Below are 16087 nucleotides of genomic sequence, written 5' to 3'. Positions count from 1 at the left end.
TGAGAATGAAGTTCTTCCCTCAAGCCTGCTTTGCTCTCTCTCTCTCTCTCGCTCTCTCTCTCACTCACTCACTCACTCACACATGCACACTCTCTGTAGTATACGAGCCACCTCCCCCATGTTATCCTACACCAATAGAGAAGATCACAAACATACGGGTGAGCTGTCTGTGCATCTTTCTGCTGGCTGAAGCTAAATCCTGACAAAATGAAAGAGCTATGGTTGGCAGGCCCTGTGAAGGATATTTGCACTAAAGGCATTACACTATGCCAAGTTAGATATTCATTTTAATCTGGAGTGTCCTACATTAAGTCCCTAAAGGAGTACTCAGCTAAGCCAAACCATCCAGTTCCCTGCTCAAAAGGCTGGAGTGATCAAGCCCATGCCCCGAGTGGCAAGCAGAAGTCTTATCTGCTTTGTCAGAAGGTGAGAGATGTCTCACACATATACATAAGAGAAAATCTCCATTTTAAAATGGAGCTTTATTGGGCCATAAAAACAGAGACAAGGTAAAGCCCTGGATTTTACTCTGGCATGCATGCGCAACTACAGGCACACACACACAGTTGCAAAATCAAAAAGAGTCCAGTAGCACCTTTAAGACTAACCAACTTTATTGTCTTAAAGGTGCTACTGGACTCTTTTTGATTTTACTACTACAGACTAACACGGCTAACTCCTCTGCATCTACACACAGTTGCCGCACTGTAGAAAGAGAAGTGCTGTAAAAGCCTGAGCTGGGTGCCCCCAAAGGAAGGAGGTGAGACCCCAAGCTCGGGGGTGCGTACCTCCTTTTCTGTTCTCCTTTTCTAGGAACTACAATGCCAAGACCACAGCAATACAGCCCAGAAAACCCACAACAACCATCGTTCTCCGGCCGTGAAAGCCTTCGACAATACATCCTACCTACCCTCAATCCAATCTGGCACACTCGGAGGAACTGAGTAAGGGGGAGAATGAAGATGGCCGCAGTTCTGCTCTCCTCAGGCTTCAAATCAGAGGTGAGTCTGTATCGCTGAAATTGTATATTTAAAAGACTTCCTTTCAGGTTATAGCATATACATTTAAACCTCTGGCACACAGCCATGCTCAGTCTTCTCTTGGTGTTACACAAGCTCAGGCTGGACCTCAGCCTACAGTTAAGACTAGAGACCTGAGCAGCTCCCCAGTTAAGATTCTCATCCCAACTGGCACTCTGGCACAAAGGTGAGGCAGGCTGCAACTACCGCTGGAGAATTCTCATGGGCTATGCCCTGACTGTGGACCTGCCATCCTCTTGAAGCTCACCAGGCCAAAACATTTTTGTTCACCCAGTCTTAAATGAATTTTATCTGCTTGCCTTCTTTTCTCCCTGCTCTTATGCTGTCTGCTTTTATTTAAATTTTTTATATTCCTTGCTTTACTGGTTGTAGTTTTAAAATACTGATGGTTTTATTGTTGCTGGTTTAATGATTTTTTTTTATTTTATCTATTTAAAATTGGTATAGGCCCACCCTTCTCCTGACCATGCCAGGACCCTGCTAGCCACCTTCAGCAGATTCTTAAGCACACAGGATACAAATCCTTTAATTAAGTAAAAACAATAATTAAATAAATAAACCCTTCAACTGCAGGCTGAATCAATACAGTCCAAGAAAGGCTCTTCCTATATAAAATGCAACTATTTGAACTTAGCATCAAAACTGGAGCAAACCTTGCAAGATATTTGTCTTTTTTCTGACACTTCAAAATGGTTTTTGCCTGTTTAACTTAGAAAGCCCAACAACTATAGTTTGAAAACCTACCAGCACCCTCAAGTGGGTTGATATAGCAATTGCATTTTAGCAGTTAAAAACAGTGATGGCATATAGGATTTTATTTCATTCTCAAACCAAAAAATAAATCCTATTGTCCATAAGTAACTCTTTGGTTGTTTTTTTTAAAAAATAGTCTTCTGAAGTGTGGCGCTCTGCACTATCAGTACACAGATCAGGGGTTCGTAACGTGGTACCCGTGGACACAACTGTGCCCGCTGACACATTTTCTGGTGTCTGCCAAGTATTTTTAGAAAGTCGGTGGGGCCAGGTGGGGCTTTTGCAAAGCATGGCTTCTGATTGGCCACTGGAGTATTGATTAGCTGTGTATTTTTAAAAAAACATTGCTTTGGCAAAAACTGCTTCCATTCCACAAGGATCTTCACAATGTGACTGAAAGTAAACTGCAAAATGACAGCCATATTGTTGCTGTGCCCACCACACTGTGTCAGAATTCCAGATGTGTCCATCAGCTCAAAAAGGTCGGGGTTCCCTCGTATAGATAATCCCTGTAGAACTAGTGTTGTGTTTCCAGAACAACAACAAAAAAACCCTCTAGAACTTGTGGATTAGACCAAAAGTAAATCCCAATAGCGGTCAACCTGTTCTAATACATTTTAACCCACCCTTCCTTCAAAGAACTCTGAAGTATATGGTTTTCTTTGCCTCATTGAATTTATTTAAGACTTTTGTATGCCGCCTTTCTACCCAAAACATTCTCTCTGAAGCAGGCCCTCACAACAACCCAGCAAGTAGGGCTGCCAACCTCCAGGTGGGACCTGGAGATCTCCAGGAATCACAACTGATCTCCAGATGAGTTCCCCTGGAGAAAATTGTTGTTTTGGAAGGTGGACTCTATTGACACTTTCCAACTCCACCACCAAATCTTCAAGAATATTCCAGCCTGGAGTTAGCAACACTAACACTACAGAGGTGAACCTCCCCAGGCTTTGACCACTGAAGAACTGCTATCTTTCAGTGCCAAACACAAACAAAGCAAAAATATGTCAAAAAGAGGCCCAACCCTGCTCACTACAGAATATTTGTGGTCCTGTCTCATTATGGTAAACAATGGGGCCAGTTTCTCTGTAGCATCCATGCTCAATGTTAAGAAGCCTCTGTTTCAAAGACCTAAATGCTTGAGATACATCTAGCATAAAGAGAGGATCCAGAGGTATACCAATTAACTGAATTTTCCTCGAGATTAAATTAAACCAATTAGATGAAAATTAATCTGACAGCATTAGAGAGAAGTAACTGTAAGGTCCTGCCCTACAGTTGAGATGTAGCCAGAAATTCAGTGTCAAAAGCCAAGCTCTGGTCATCAGGAGACCCTGCCCTGTCTGAAGGCACATGGCCTTGGAAACTCCGCAATTTGGGACCCCTAGAATACGTTCCAGAAATATGACCTGGATCTGCTCAACATCTGAGTTGAATGAATGGATACCATAAAATAATTGGGATACCACTTTAGCATTAAAGACTTTCATAACTGCAGGGACAAACTGGTTTCCCTTCACATAAGAAAACCTAATGATCGTGGACAGGCTACTTTTGGCCAATTTTAATGCTTGTTTCCTCTGAGCAGTCCAGTTGTTATTATACTGAAAAAGGACTCCCAAAGATTTGAAACATTGAACTTGCTCTATTGGGTTGCCATTAATATATCAAGTTAGGCACCTCCAAGACCTTGAAAACACCAATATTTTTTTATTTTTCAAAGTTGACAAAGAGGAAGTTGGTCTCACAGTAAGATGTAAATGTAAGAAAAGTCACTTAAGACTTTATAACATGCAGGATAATACAACCACGTCATCTGCATATAATAATAGGGGGACCGCTTGAGAGCTCAGTTTAGGAAAGTGACTGACTGCAGATAAGAGTAGGATCTAGGTCATTCAAAAATAGATTGAATCAGATTGAGCCAAAATGCAGCCTTGTTTAACTCTCCGATTTATGGGGATCTTAGATGTTAACTGACCTGAGCCCCCATGTTTGACTTGGCAGCTGTTGGAAGAATATAATTTCCGGATAGGAAATAATAGTCGTTTTTCTATACCCATCATATGTAGCTTATCCCACAGAAGGTTCCTAGGTATCGAGGCAAAAGCCCCTTTTAAATCTAGAAAGGTGGTGAACAGTTTTTCCCCCTAGCACCACTGTATTTCCCTGCTAAATGGGCAAGGGTTATGCAGTGGTCCAATGTTGATTTGCCCTCATAGAATCCAATCTGTTCAACTCCCAAGAGATTTTGATCTGACATCCAGAAGATAAGTTTGGATAGCAGATATCTACTAGATGCCCACTACTGAGAGCAGACTGATTGGGCAGTAGTTTCCTGGATAGCCGGGGAGGTCACCTTTTTAAAAAATTGAACCATAAATTAGGCATAATCCATGTATTGTCTATTATAGTGAAGAGAGTGGCTATGGGGGGAGGGCACCAGCCTGGGTGGTCTTTGAATAGTTCTGGAGGCAATCCATCTGGACTTGGGGCTTTCCCAGTTTTTAGTTTATTTATTAAATATTTATTTAAAGATGTAAATATATAAACAGGTATAGCCTCACAGGAGTGAAGCTTGCTTCCCTCCTTCTATCGGATCAGTGTCCCCATATTACCATCTTAGTAGCGAGATTTCTCTGGATTGCTATGAGAATTAGAGATTTCTGATTGCCAGCAGGAAAACAAAATGGCCATCAGACCGATGGCATGACACTATGTCCAGGAAACCCCTAGAAATGATGTCAGTCCTTTCTAGAAATCGCCAGAAACTATATGGTGGAAGTGACTCACGCTGCCACTGATAACTGGGCCCAGGCCTGCCTGATCTCCTGCTGGTTGCCTATTCCTTCCCCCAGAACTTTGGCAGCAGCCATCCTCTCACCCCTGGGTTTTTTCCAGGATTGTTTAAAACCAGAAATTGAATATTGACGTAACATTGAAACAATCTGTGTAGCTTTCATTTTAAAAAAAGTAAATATCTAGTCCCTTTTGTTGCAGCGATAGGCCTTTCCCCTCTTATGTCCATAATGAAAGAAATTTGAGACTTACTTTAAAAAAAAATGAAACCTGGGGATTAGGATAACCTGATACACAGACTATTATAACAATAGAATGATACCAAACTGCCATTTTAATTTTTTTTTAAAAACTACATGGTGGCTGGGGAAAGAAATGGCCACCACAGGGACAGGGCAGAGAAAATGGCTGCCCTGTGGGTGAGACTGGGAAAATTCAAATTTTTGCATCCACACAGCAGCCATCCAGGCTTTGCTGCAATCTTTCCAAAAACTTTATGAAAATTCAGAGAAAAGCGAGAACAAGTGTATGAATGTATCACAATGCTGTGGGGAAGCAGGAAAAAGAAAAGCTAAGAGAAGATGACTTTTACCATGGGAAAGGATAAGAGGTTCCACATCCTGTTTCTCCCCAACCTCCTCAAAGCTTACAAGAGGATCAGTCTTTTTAAAGCACATCTTTATCATTTAAGGTTTGTATACATGTGTATAAACTTGTAATACCCACATGAATAAGGGCTATTTCCCCCCCTGCATCAAGATGAAGCAATCACCAGTTAAGCAGTAGTAAGACAGAAAAAAAATGCAACAGCAAAGTTAGAACAACAGGTTCAGTCATGGCCCAGACAGTATTCTTCCCTAAATGAATACTTCTGATCTAGAACTGCCAAATTGGCAGCAATCAGTGTGAACAGTTGCTCAGATAACCCCATCTTGGAGATGGAAAACTATCCTATTACAAAAAATCATCACAACAGCTATTTCCCTGGGGGAATGGCAAGGGCTACCACCAAAAAGCTCCTGCCCGTGCTGGTGATCCATATTTAGTAATGTTTCAAGCGCTTCACCATGAACTACATACAGTGTTCACAAGCCACCACCATACGTCAATGGGGGTAGGGGAACAGCTAATACTGGGCATGCTAATGTTGAATATGGTTGGAATGGTGAGTGGAGAAGAGGGGTCTAACTAGCATGAATAAGGATAGCTAGCATGAATAAAGACATTAACACAGAATGTAAGATATACATCTTCTCAAATAGTTCGCCAATCGCCCAGCAAACAGCAGGAGGTGGCGATCTCCCGGAGGTTGTCTGCTATTGGCAGGCACCTCAAGAACATGCGCCGTGTGCACACTCCCAACAGGTATGGTGACATCATTTCCATAAGTGATGTTGTTGCACCGGCTGCAGGAATATTCCTGCACTTTGTCCCCGTGTGGAGTGCAGGAGCGCATCCACAGACATGTCATTTCTGGAAGTGACATCACCTCACCTGTTGGGAGCGCATGCACAAAGAGGATCCTCATGGACAGGATGAGGTAAGTGCCAGGTGTCTCTACTCTCCTGATGGGAGGTGAGAGGGACCTGGCAACCCTACCCTCAGTTGCTTCTAGATCTATTCTTTCTCCAGGGGCGGATTAACCATTATAGGCTGCAAGATGCTTCACAGGGGGCCCATGCCCTTCACCTCACCTTAGCCAAACCAGCCCTGTGACAGAAAGGCTGTGCTCCGGCATGCCTGAGCTCTGCATGGAGAGGGGAAGGTGGGCCCCAAGTTCCACTCATGGCAAGGGGAACAACACCCAGCCCACCAAAGCTCCAATCAAAGGAAAGGAAATGGAGCCCAGCCAACTGGAAGGATAGGGTAGGCAGCCTGCCTCTTTCTCCTTCCCTCCCTCCTTTGGAGGGGTGGTGACAGGGTGGGCTGGGGGTGGAGTCCTTTTCCACGGCCTTTTTTCACTCCCAGCCATTCCCTCCTGCCTCCTTCAAGGACCAAAATAGCCCTGGAAAGGGCCCTACCCCTCTCCTGCCTTTTTCCTGATAGAAACCAAGGCTGGCTGACTGGTTGGCAGCAATGGCCAAGAAATGAATGAGGGCATTCATTTCTTAAGGCTATAGGCGCTGCAGTTTTTAACCCCCCATGTGTGTGTGTGCATGTGTGTTTAGATATCAGATTTTTCTACAGTCCGGGGGCATTTTTCAAATTTGTAGAAAGTTCTGTTTTATCTGTTCACTGATCCAGTCTCTGGATTTAAGTATCCACACATTTGGCTGTATGAGAAATGGATATATTGAAAAAGTGACATACACCTTTTTTGCAACTGAAGGCCAATACCAGTTCATTCCCATTTGAAAAATAATAAGCTATACCACCCATTAGCATAAGAAATCTAGACAGTCAGGTTTTGGGAAGAAAGTACCAGATAAAAGCTTTCTCCTAATGTGAAGGGAGCCGATATTAATTGATTTGTTGGACTGCTGACAAATATGCTCAAGAGGGAGCCCAAAGAACATAAGGAAGTGGCTCAGATTCTAGTTCAGAGGCAATAGCTTCAATATCTGCAGTTATTTATTGGGTTCACTGTAGTTTTAGTCATGAAAAGCTGAGGTAAAGTTGTCATTCTAATACGTGCCACTGAGCTCTACTATTTCTTTTGCCAGAGTCTGCCCTGCATGGAGTTTGAAAGCTGTATGAAAGCCATCCCAAAACTAGAAATAAACTCTAATAATTAAAGATTACTCAAGTTTCAGGTAAATAAAGGCAACAGCAGGAATTAGATGGTAGACAAGATGCACCCTCCTCATATGAGAGATGCTGGGGCCTGTAATGCCCTCCTTCTATCTTCCATATTTTTTTCACATTAGATAGTCAGTGGTGAAACTAACTGTAGTGTGCTGTCTTATCAGCTGAGAAATCTTCTCTATCTCCACCAGAGGATTTCTGAGGCTTTTCTGATTATCGCATTTCAGTATGCAATCCTAACTGACAATGCTTGTCTCCACCTTGAAACTCTAAAGTTCTGCTTCCAGTTGAGAACTCATAAAATGAAACCAGAACTGTTGCCCGTGTTTGTTTTCAAGGGGTGAAATTTAGTCTTTTGTGGACTCTGGAAACGTGTTTTGCTTAAGCATTTATTTTTGTAAAATTCTATAGTGTGCATAAATAAATTAAAACTCAGAAATAAGTTAGAGTGACCCGACTAAGCATCTTGACATTGTTTCAACACAAACTGGCAAGCATACTATTGGTATACAGACAAGCTGGGGCCTTGAGAAAACCTGTACGAAGGAGGGAAATAATTCCCAGCCCACCTCCAAACGCCACTTCCTCCTTTTAACTTACTCTCAGCATTGTCGTGTCTCTCAAGCATGCTCAATCTTCATTTGGCCATTTTTTTCCCAGGGCAGGGGTTTCGTAAATTTACAAAGTCATATTTTTCTATGTACCCTGGGAGTCTCCCAAGCAGGCAAAGGTCCTACCTCAGGGATTCCCAACATGGCACCTGTGGGCACCATTGTGCCTGCCAACACCTTCCTAATGGCCACCAAGTGTTTTTAGAAAGTGAGTGGGGCTAGGTCGGGCTTTTGCCAAGCATATCTTCCAGTTACCCATTGGAGATTAGATTGGTTGTGCAGATTTTTAAAAACATTGCTTTGGCAGAAGCTGCTTCCACGGCACCACGATCTTCACTGTGTGACTAAAGGTAAACTGTATCAGCCATTTTGTAGCTGGCTCCACCTCCTGCAGCAACCATTTGGTGGCAGCCATTTTGTTGCTGCACTTACGCACTGTGCCAGAATTCCAAATGTGGCCAAAAAGGCTGTTGACCACTGCCCTACCTTGTGTGTGAATGGCTTGGTTGTGTTAACTTTATTAATTGACACAGGGGTTGGCTGCTTTAATATCAGATATAATGATTTATATACACACACGTACATATTACTCTTACAATTAGTTTTTTCTGACCACATTATGCATCTATTAACTGACTTTAAAGAACCAACTTCATAAAACTTTTCATAACAAAGAGTCAATGTTTATATTTATTTTGCGACCTAATCTCACTGCATTTGCAAAAAAGTCCATTTCCACTTCATACAGATTATCAGCTTCTGTACGTTAGCCATAAACTAGCCATCAATTAGCGTTGAGAAATGTATAATATAAGAATGAATAAACTACTAACATATTTAGTTTTTGTTTACCTACAATTCCCTTTTAAGTACCCAGGATGAAAAATCCTTCTAACCCTGAAGATGTTAACCGAGGACAGTTTTTAGTCATGCACCATAAATAAGAAGAATGTAAAAATAAAAGTTGAACAATCTCAACCCACTTTACATTCCTTAGGTTAGTAGAAGTTTGTACATTAAGCTGGTGAAAACTACTATAAAGTAATGATGAAAATGAGCAAGCAAGGGGGGAAAGATGTAGTTACTTAGCAAAGATGTTTTTTGAAAAAAGATGCAACGGGAAATTATGCTTCACAAAATAGAAGAATTGAATGAATGTGCACATTGGGAAAGTATTATTTTCTCAAAGTCCAAAAAAAAGATGAACAAAGTATATTTTTAATGCATTCTGCTTTGAAGGCCATCTAAATGCAGCTTTCTTAAGGGATTGTGACTGCTAACTACAATATATAAAGCTAAACTTCAAGATGCTGATGTCTCTTAATGGTTTGGTAATGGCCTGAGTTAACAAGAAGTATTAATCAAAAATTACAATAATAATAAGAGCCACACATTCAGAGTATTACAACAACAGCTCTCATTATGGGAACTTGCGAGCTTATTCTGATATCATTTGTGCTGAGATGGAAGAATGGACTACATCACTTTAGATTGCAGGGGAAGGATTACCATTTTTCAAAGTTCCCCAACATCCATAATTCCATGCAAGCAAAAAAAATATATTGTAACATGCAAAGGGTCAGGCTAGGTTAGAACCTGTCTTCCTAAAGTGCTGCTTTCTTTGTCCTTTTTTACAAGGCTGTCTTACATAAGAGAGCATTTGAAATCTGACCCCCAATCTCCAACTTGCTGCCCAAAATGGTACAGCCTACTCTACCACATCAGAATTCTACTGTCTGTGTATTCAGGGCCATAATCTAGAGAAAGCGAGGGCCTAAGAGAAGCAACGTACTTTTAATTCCTTCTTTTCTGGCTACCTCAAACTCTTATTATAGAGTCAAACAATATTATAGGCCAAGTTCATACATTACTTCTGTGGCGAGGATGTCAGATGAAAACCCAAGGCTACCTGCTTGATGAGGCACCAAATCACAGGGACAACATTTGCAAGTGCCAAATCTCATTGGTCTCCTTGGTCACGTTTTTCTCCCACTCCATTAATCAGAGTTAGCGGTGCTGCCACAGGAAGTAACCATGTGATCTGGTTGACCCACAAGATTTAGGGCTTGGTTAGCTTACCACTGCACAGAGGAACATGGCTGACAGGAGCTTTTTTTTAAAAAAAAAAGCAGCCATGCCACATAAGTAAGCTATGAACTAAATGTGATCATTTCAAATAAACAAATGAAAAGGCTCCATTCAACAATGGTAAAGCTGTAGCTGAGCCCTAGCAATACAGCTATAAACCTCCTTAAATACTGCATTATAAAAATAAACCACAGAAATCCCGCTGTCAAAGAAGATGTATTCTTTAAGTGGGTTTGAGAAGACTCATCCATTGGTGCTAAATCTTTCCTACTTCCTCAGTTTCAGACAGCATCTAAATTTCTGACATCAAGATAACTAGTCTATGGATCACTGGCAGAGACGGGAAAGAGATGATACAAATTGTATCTAAGAGAGAGCCCATCCAATTAATTGCTATAGATTTAGCCAGGAAATTACCGGGGAAGTTTCAAAAGACTAAAGCCTGCAAAAGAAGGAAAAGCCATTTGAAGAATAAAATAATGCATCTTTTTCCTCAGTCAGTAGTAAAACTGAACTGAACGGAGATTTTGGTATAAGAGAAAACGTAGCACAAACATCGTCTTAGTAGAAATGACAGCCATGCATTCATTTCTAACATGGCAAAAAATATAAACAAAAGAAAGGCCAAGAAGAGAAGAATGGATGGTGTTCCAATGGCAACCTCATGCAGCGCAGGTTTGTAAAGTACGTACCCAGAAAGGATCTCTTTGGAGGTGTTTTGATTTCTTCATCCTTACTATCTGCAGCTACATTAAAAAATTGAAGAGAAAGGAAAGACAAAACATACTCGTTGGACCTCCATATAGCAGCATATCTTTTAATGGACAATAACATAAGCTTTATGTTAGTATATCTTGTGAGTAGTCATGCCAGAAGTTTTTTAGTTCTTGCATTGTCTAACCAGAATTCTCCTGGATTTTAGTATTAGATGTAAGCGTAATGGAGTCACCGTATGTCACCTTAAAACATCTGAAAAAACCAGAAATGTTTTAAATGATATAATGCACAGGATTCTTGAGCAAATATGTAATGCATTTAGATTACATTCTTTTTCACTTGTGTCAATAAAAAGAAATTTTAAAGGAAGCTTACACTGAAAAGTTTCAAGACATACAGTAACCTGAGAGAGCTTATCTCAGTGAAGCAAGGTTTATCAAAATGTTGTCAAGCCTGCTATCCAAGAAGTAGCTATGTACAGCATGTTAACAAAGCAGCCTTCCCTTTGGAAAGCCCACAATCCAATTATCTGCACAGGTTCTATTCAGAGACAGTCACTTCAAAGGATCAGCCAGCTTATGTTCAAGATTTAGCATACCTAGCTGTCAACTTCTTCATATGCTGCGAGACATTTAGCTTTATTTCATTCTTCTTCTGCAAACTTATTATTTTGAAACCACAAATGGGCTAATAGTGCTCAAAATGGGAGGGGTATTCTGATGCCCTAATCCAGGACATGAGCCTCCACTCCAGACCCACAAGATCATAAATCCCCAGACAAGCAAACATGTATATGACTATGAAAAGCCTATAGGTGTAGTACAGCCAAAATGAAACATTTTTAAAATCTTTCATTTCAATGAGAGACAATTCAGTGTTCATGTAATCCTTATAGTAATTGTATTACTAAATGTGTTTTTAATCAGTCTCTCCTCATGATCTACATTTCACTTTTTATATTCAAGTCCTGTCAGGGGCACACAAAATTTTTATTCGCTGTGACTGGCATGTGCGAGTGACTTGGTAAAGGAGAAGTCAGCTTGTGCCAGGCAGTTCTTAAAAGCATTGATATTCTGACACACCAGAGAGACTCTCTCTCAAGATAAGCATGAAGTAAGAAATAAACCCCTTCCATTAAATAAGTTCTACAAACATGTCCAAGAACACGGGAGAGGGGTAGGGTCTGCTTCTTTTGCCCAGTAAAAAATGGGAACCTCTCTTTATTTTCTTGCTGGGCAGACAGGGGCCAGGGACAGATCTGTGGCCACCACCAGCACCTAGCACCCACATCTGAGGACCGCTGGGTCTTATGTTTAACCTCTAGCAGAGACATTCAGAACAACACACTGGTCCCTTTGTTATTTCAGCCCATCTGAGAGGAGTGGGATGGTTACATTAATTTCCTCATAGTTTAATGTCAGGGCAAGTGTTAAAGGTAAGCATGATCAAGCATCTTCCAAGAGTCACAGCATGGCAAAGCCACCATCACCAAGCAGACACATGTGGCCCATATGCTCCCACCAGCAAACAGGAATTGTTCTAGAGCCCCTTGTGATATTGAAAGGGCCTCTGGGGCGATCTCCTGCTTCCTGCTTGGAGAAGCACCTGCAGGCAGTAAAGCATCATGCTTGCACAAAACAGCCTCACTTTGTTGACCCCTCCTTCAGTACCACTTCAATGTCAGGGATAACCTCTAGACTTATCTCCCTTTTTGCTGTTCCTATGCCTGTTCTGGCAGGAAAGCTTGTGGAGGGTATTTGGTTTGCCCTTCTTTAAGCCCCAGTCTATACCAGCAAGGCTAAAAAGAGCATGGTGTGTGTGTGGCAGAAGAGCTCCACTCCGTTTCAGCCCTCTCAGGCACCAATGGTCGTCCGGAGTTTCCGACCAGCAACAAGGCCTGCCCCCAACTCTTGGAGAGGTTCTCTCATGTGACTCCTTCAGTACACTACCAGCAGCTGGTCAGTTTCAGAAGTACCTGCCAATAAGGTCAGTGTTCCCCAGTTTGAATTCTCCATTGCTGATTAAAGGCCCCACCTAGTGCCTGCATCTCTCACTATCCAGTGACTGGGTTACTAAGGGGTCGGCTTACTACATTTGCTATCTACCAAATTAGCTATCTAGCAGCCAACCACCTCCTTTCTCCAGGCACTTGTTTTGAATAGCATGTGCAAACAGTAGAGGTTTATTTGGTATGGAGAACAACTAACAGCACTTAATATATAAAGACTTTATTAAAAGTCCACACACAGCAAAAGATTGAACAAGGGGTGCAAAACTCAAAACTGCCCTGTCCTTCAACTCTGGACATGACTGAGCTGGTCTTATTCTAAACCAGGCTGTCTAATTTTAGACTTTACAGTGATCTAAAAGATTCCCCTGACCCTGGAGTTTTTGTCTGGGCAGCCATCCCTTTGTCTGCTCCACATGGTAACGGCCACCATCAAGATGAAGCCCTTCCTCCAGAAAGAACCAACCAAAATGAGCCCTTCTCCTTCTGTGCCAAAAGATATAATCTCCTTTCTCTACCCACCCCACTCTGTGGATCGCTTATTCTTAGGACACACGCGGTTTCTAATGATTTCAAAAGCAATAAAACAGCATCCCTACTGAACTCAAGAAGCTGCCTTATGCTGAATCAGCCACTTCCTCAGGGGGCTGTACACAAACCACCACAGCGTGTTTACTCTCTACAATGCAAATATAAATATACACAGTCATTCTAGATATATTACAATCCATAATCCCCATGTAAAGTCTCTCCTTATAGTCACTTACCCAACTCTCCTAAACGCCTCCATTCTTTCGTGCATACAGTTCAACGCACCAATAAATTATGCTGAATCAGACCATCAGTCCATCAAGTTCAGTATTTTTTACTCAGATTGCCAGCGGTTCTCCAAGGTCTCAGGTGGAGGTCTTTCACATCACTTGCTACCTGAGCTTTTTAACTGGAGGTGCCAAGGATTGACTCAGGGAGTTCCGGAATGCAAAGAAGACACTTTGCCACGGAGCCACGGCCCCTCCTCAGGACAAAGGGGAAAAGGGCAGTACCATCATCAATCAAGCCAAGAGAGGGTGCAGCCCCAAACCACTGCCATATAAATCCTTCCTGCTTTAGAGGGATTAACTTTGTGAGATGAAGCACCCACCCCCAACCCTCTGGTTTGAAGGCCCTGCTGATGACAATGTACAATATCTATAGCGCAAAGCTATTTAATTCACGTAATGTACACCCCTAGGACTTTATAATATCTGATGCATGAAAGGTTGAGTTTCCCCTGACGCTCTCTTTTAGAGACTAGTTGAGCAGGATAAATTGAGGTCTTCTGAAATTTCACCTTTTACCTTATAAAGCAGAAAGGTCTCTCCCTCTCTCTCCAGTTCCTCATGAGGAAATAAGAAAAAAAAGTCTTATTTAATTCTGGCGATCTTTTTTGCAAATATTTGTTCCTTTAGAAATTGTGGTTTGGGAATGTCAGACCAAGCCTTCTGTTGTGATTGCCTCATTAACGGTTAGCCAGTTTTTGGTTTTGCAATCGGTCTATTTTGCATTCCTTTTATTGAAATAATTGATCCATAATTGCAACAGGGCCATTACATTTACTGGAAAGATCTTTGTGTACTTGCAGACTGCATCCCAAGAGATGATGTGAGAGAATTCTGTATTCATATAAAAATTCCACTAGGTATATTTGAGTTCAGTGCAAATGAGAAACATCCCCTCTGAACTTAGCTTAATGAATCCTTGTGCCATGGAAGTGATCGATGAAAGATAGTCTGTGGGATTCTTTGCCCTTATATAAAAGAAGTAGACAAATTTTTTTCGTGGGGGGGGGGCGCGGAGAAGGAAATTATTTTCTGACATCTAGATCTGTTTTTGCCTACACTGATCTGTAAAAGTCTATTTTGAATTAGCTGTACAAATCTAAAAAATTGTTGAAAATTTTCATGTTTGCCTCCCCCCACTACTCTCCAGTATTTGTACCTACAGATAATGATATTCTGACCTATTTGTGTCCCTGTAAAGAAAAATCTGGAAACTCAAGAATGACAAAATGGATTCTCCCACAAGCTGTTTGCAATCTCATCTGCTCAATGTCACCACTCCTTTGACTGGTATAAGATGGAGGAGATCTGATTGCAATGAAGAAACTGAGTAAACAGCTACATGCCTCCTGCAAGAGGCTTCCCCTCATCTTTACTCTATTACATTTGTTCTGTCATCAAATTACTTCCAGAGAAAATGCAATGCTGTACACATCCCAACCAAAGAAGCCTACGTGTATTAAGACTGGTACAGATGTGTCTTCAGCCACTTACGGTCTGATTCAGCATAAGGCAGCTTCATGAGTTCAGTAAGGATGCTGTTTTATTGCTTTTGAAATTATTAGAAACTGGTTCCCTTAAGGCTATAAGTGTGTTTAATACATATATCCCTTCCCAATATAGTCACTGAGGACAGCAGCCCACAAAAGCACATGGGGAAAGTAGACCTGTGGAAGTGTCCTAAGAAAAAAAACAAAATGGACTGAGATGATGCTTCAGGGTAGAGAATGACGCGACACAGACAATATGTTCTGTTATAAGGAAGCTCCCCCATCAGGTGAGCCACCACAAGAAAGCAAACTGGAAAAAGAGTAGCACCAAAATCAATCCAGAATGCCAAGAGAGGGTTGAATCACAAACTGCTGTCAGATAGAGAGAAGTTATTAAACAGAATGGAAATGTATCTTGACAAATATAGGTCTTTTTCTAGGACAAGAATTCTAACCTTTCTCTCATTTCAGCAATATGCTGTCTCACAGGAGTTTTTTTCAGTCTTCCAAGAGAGACTCTCAGTATTTCTGTTCTACTTAATAAATTATTCCGTACCAGTTTTGAGATTTAATCCTGCTTTGCTTTGCCTATTACAGAAAATTGGAAAAAATTGAAATACTGACATTCTTTCCCTTGACAAATTTGAAAGGCATGTGTGTTAAACACATATATAGACACTCAGAACAGTAAGTAATTTTTATCAAGCGGGGGAATCACAGTAGGTTCAAATACATCTAAGAATGAACAAGGATCATGCCTTCTGCTTAGTCTGAATACCGTCTGCATTTATTCAGTTTATTAGATTAGAGTGAAGGCTTACAAAATGTGTATACTGCACAGATCTATAAATACACTGATATACATATGTAATGGTGAAACAGAGCCTTATCTCCTTCCACTGAGGACTGGTGTACTTTTATGGCCACTACATGGAAGCTGCATGAAACAGCTTCAGCTTGACAGCTGCTCTACATGGTGTGGAGCAGCTCACCGTGAGGATCACCCAAAGTGCATGGA

At 41.4% G+C, this 16087-nt stretch overlaps 1 protein-coding gene across 4 annotated transcripts in view; it reads right to left on the bottom strand.

The window, feature by feature from the left end:
- SLC66A2 (solute carrier family 66 member 2) overlaps positions 1–16087 on the bottom strand; it is a 77396-nt gene that overhangs the window by 40157 nt on the left and 21152 nt on the right. For 3 of the 4 annotated variants that reach the window (XR_008597458.1, XM_054985718.1, XM_054985721.1), the window contains one exon: positions 10729–10782. The exons of the other annotated variant lie outside the window; for it this stretch is intronic. Coding sequence is in view for 2 of the 3 variants with exons in the window: in XM_054985718.1 (XP_054841693.1) it covers positions 10729–10782 (54 nt within the window). In the remaining variant the exon portion in view is untranslated. The remainder of the gene's footprint in view (positions 1–10728; positions 10783–16087) is intronic. 4 annotated transcript variants of the gene reach the window in all.

This window comes from Eublepharis macularius, chromosome 7 (assembly GCF_028583425.1).
Source record: "Eublepharis macularius isolate TG4126 chromosome 7, MPM_Emac_v1.0, whole genome shotgun sequence".
Taxonomy (NCBI): Eukaryota; Metazoa; Chordata; class Lepidosauria; order Squamata; family Eublepharidae; genus Eublepharis; species Eublepharis macularius.
This window is presented reverse-complemented; position numbering and strand designations above follow the sequence as displayed.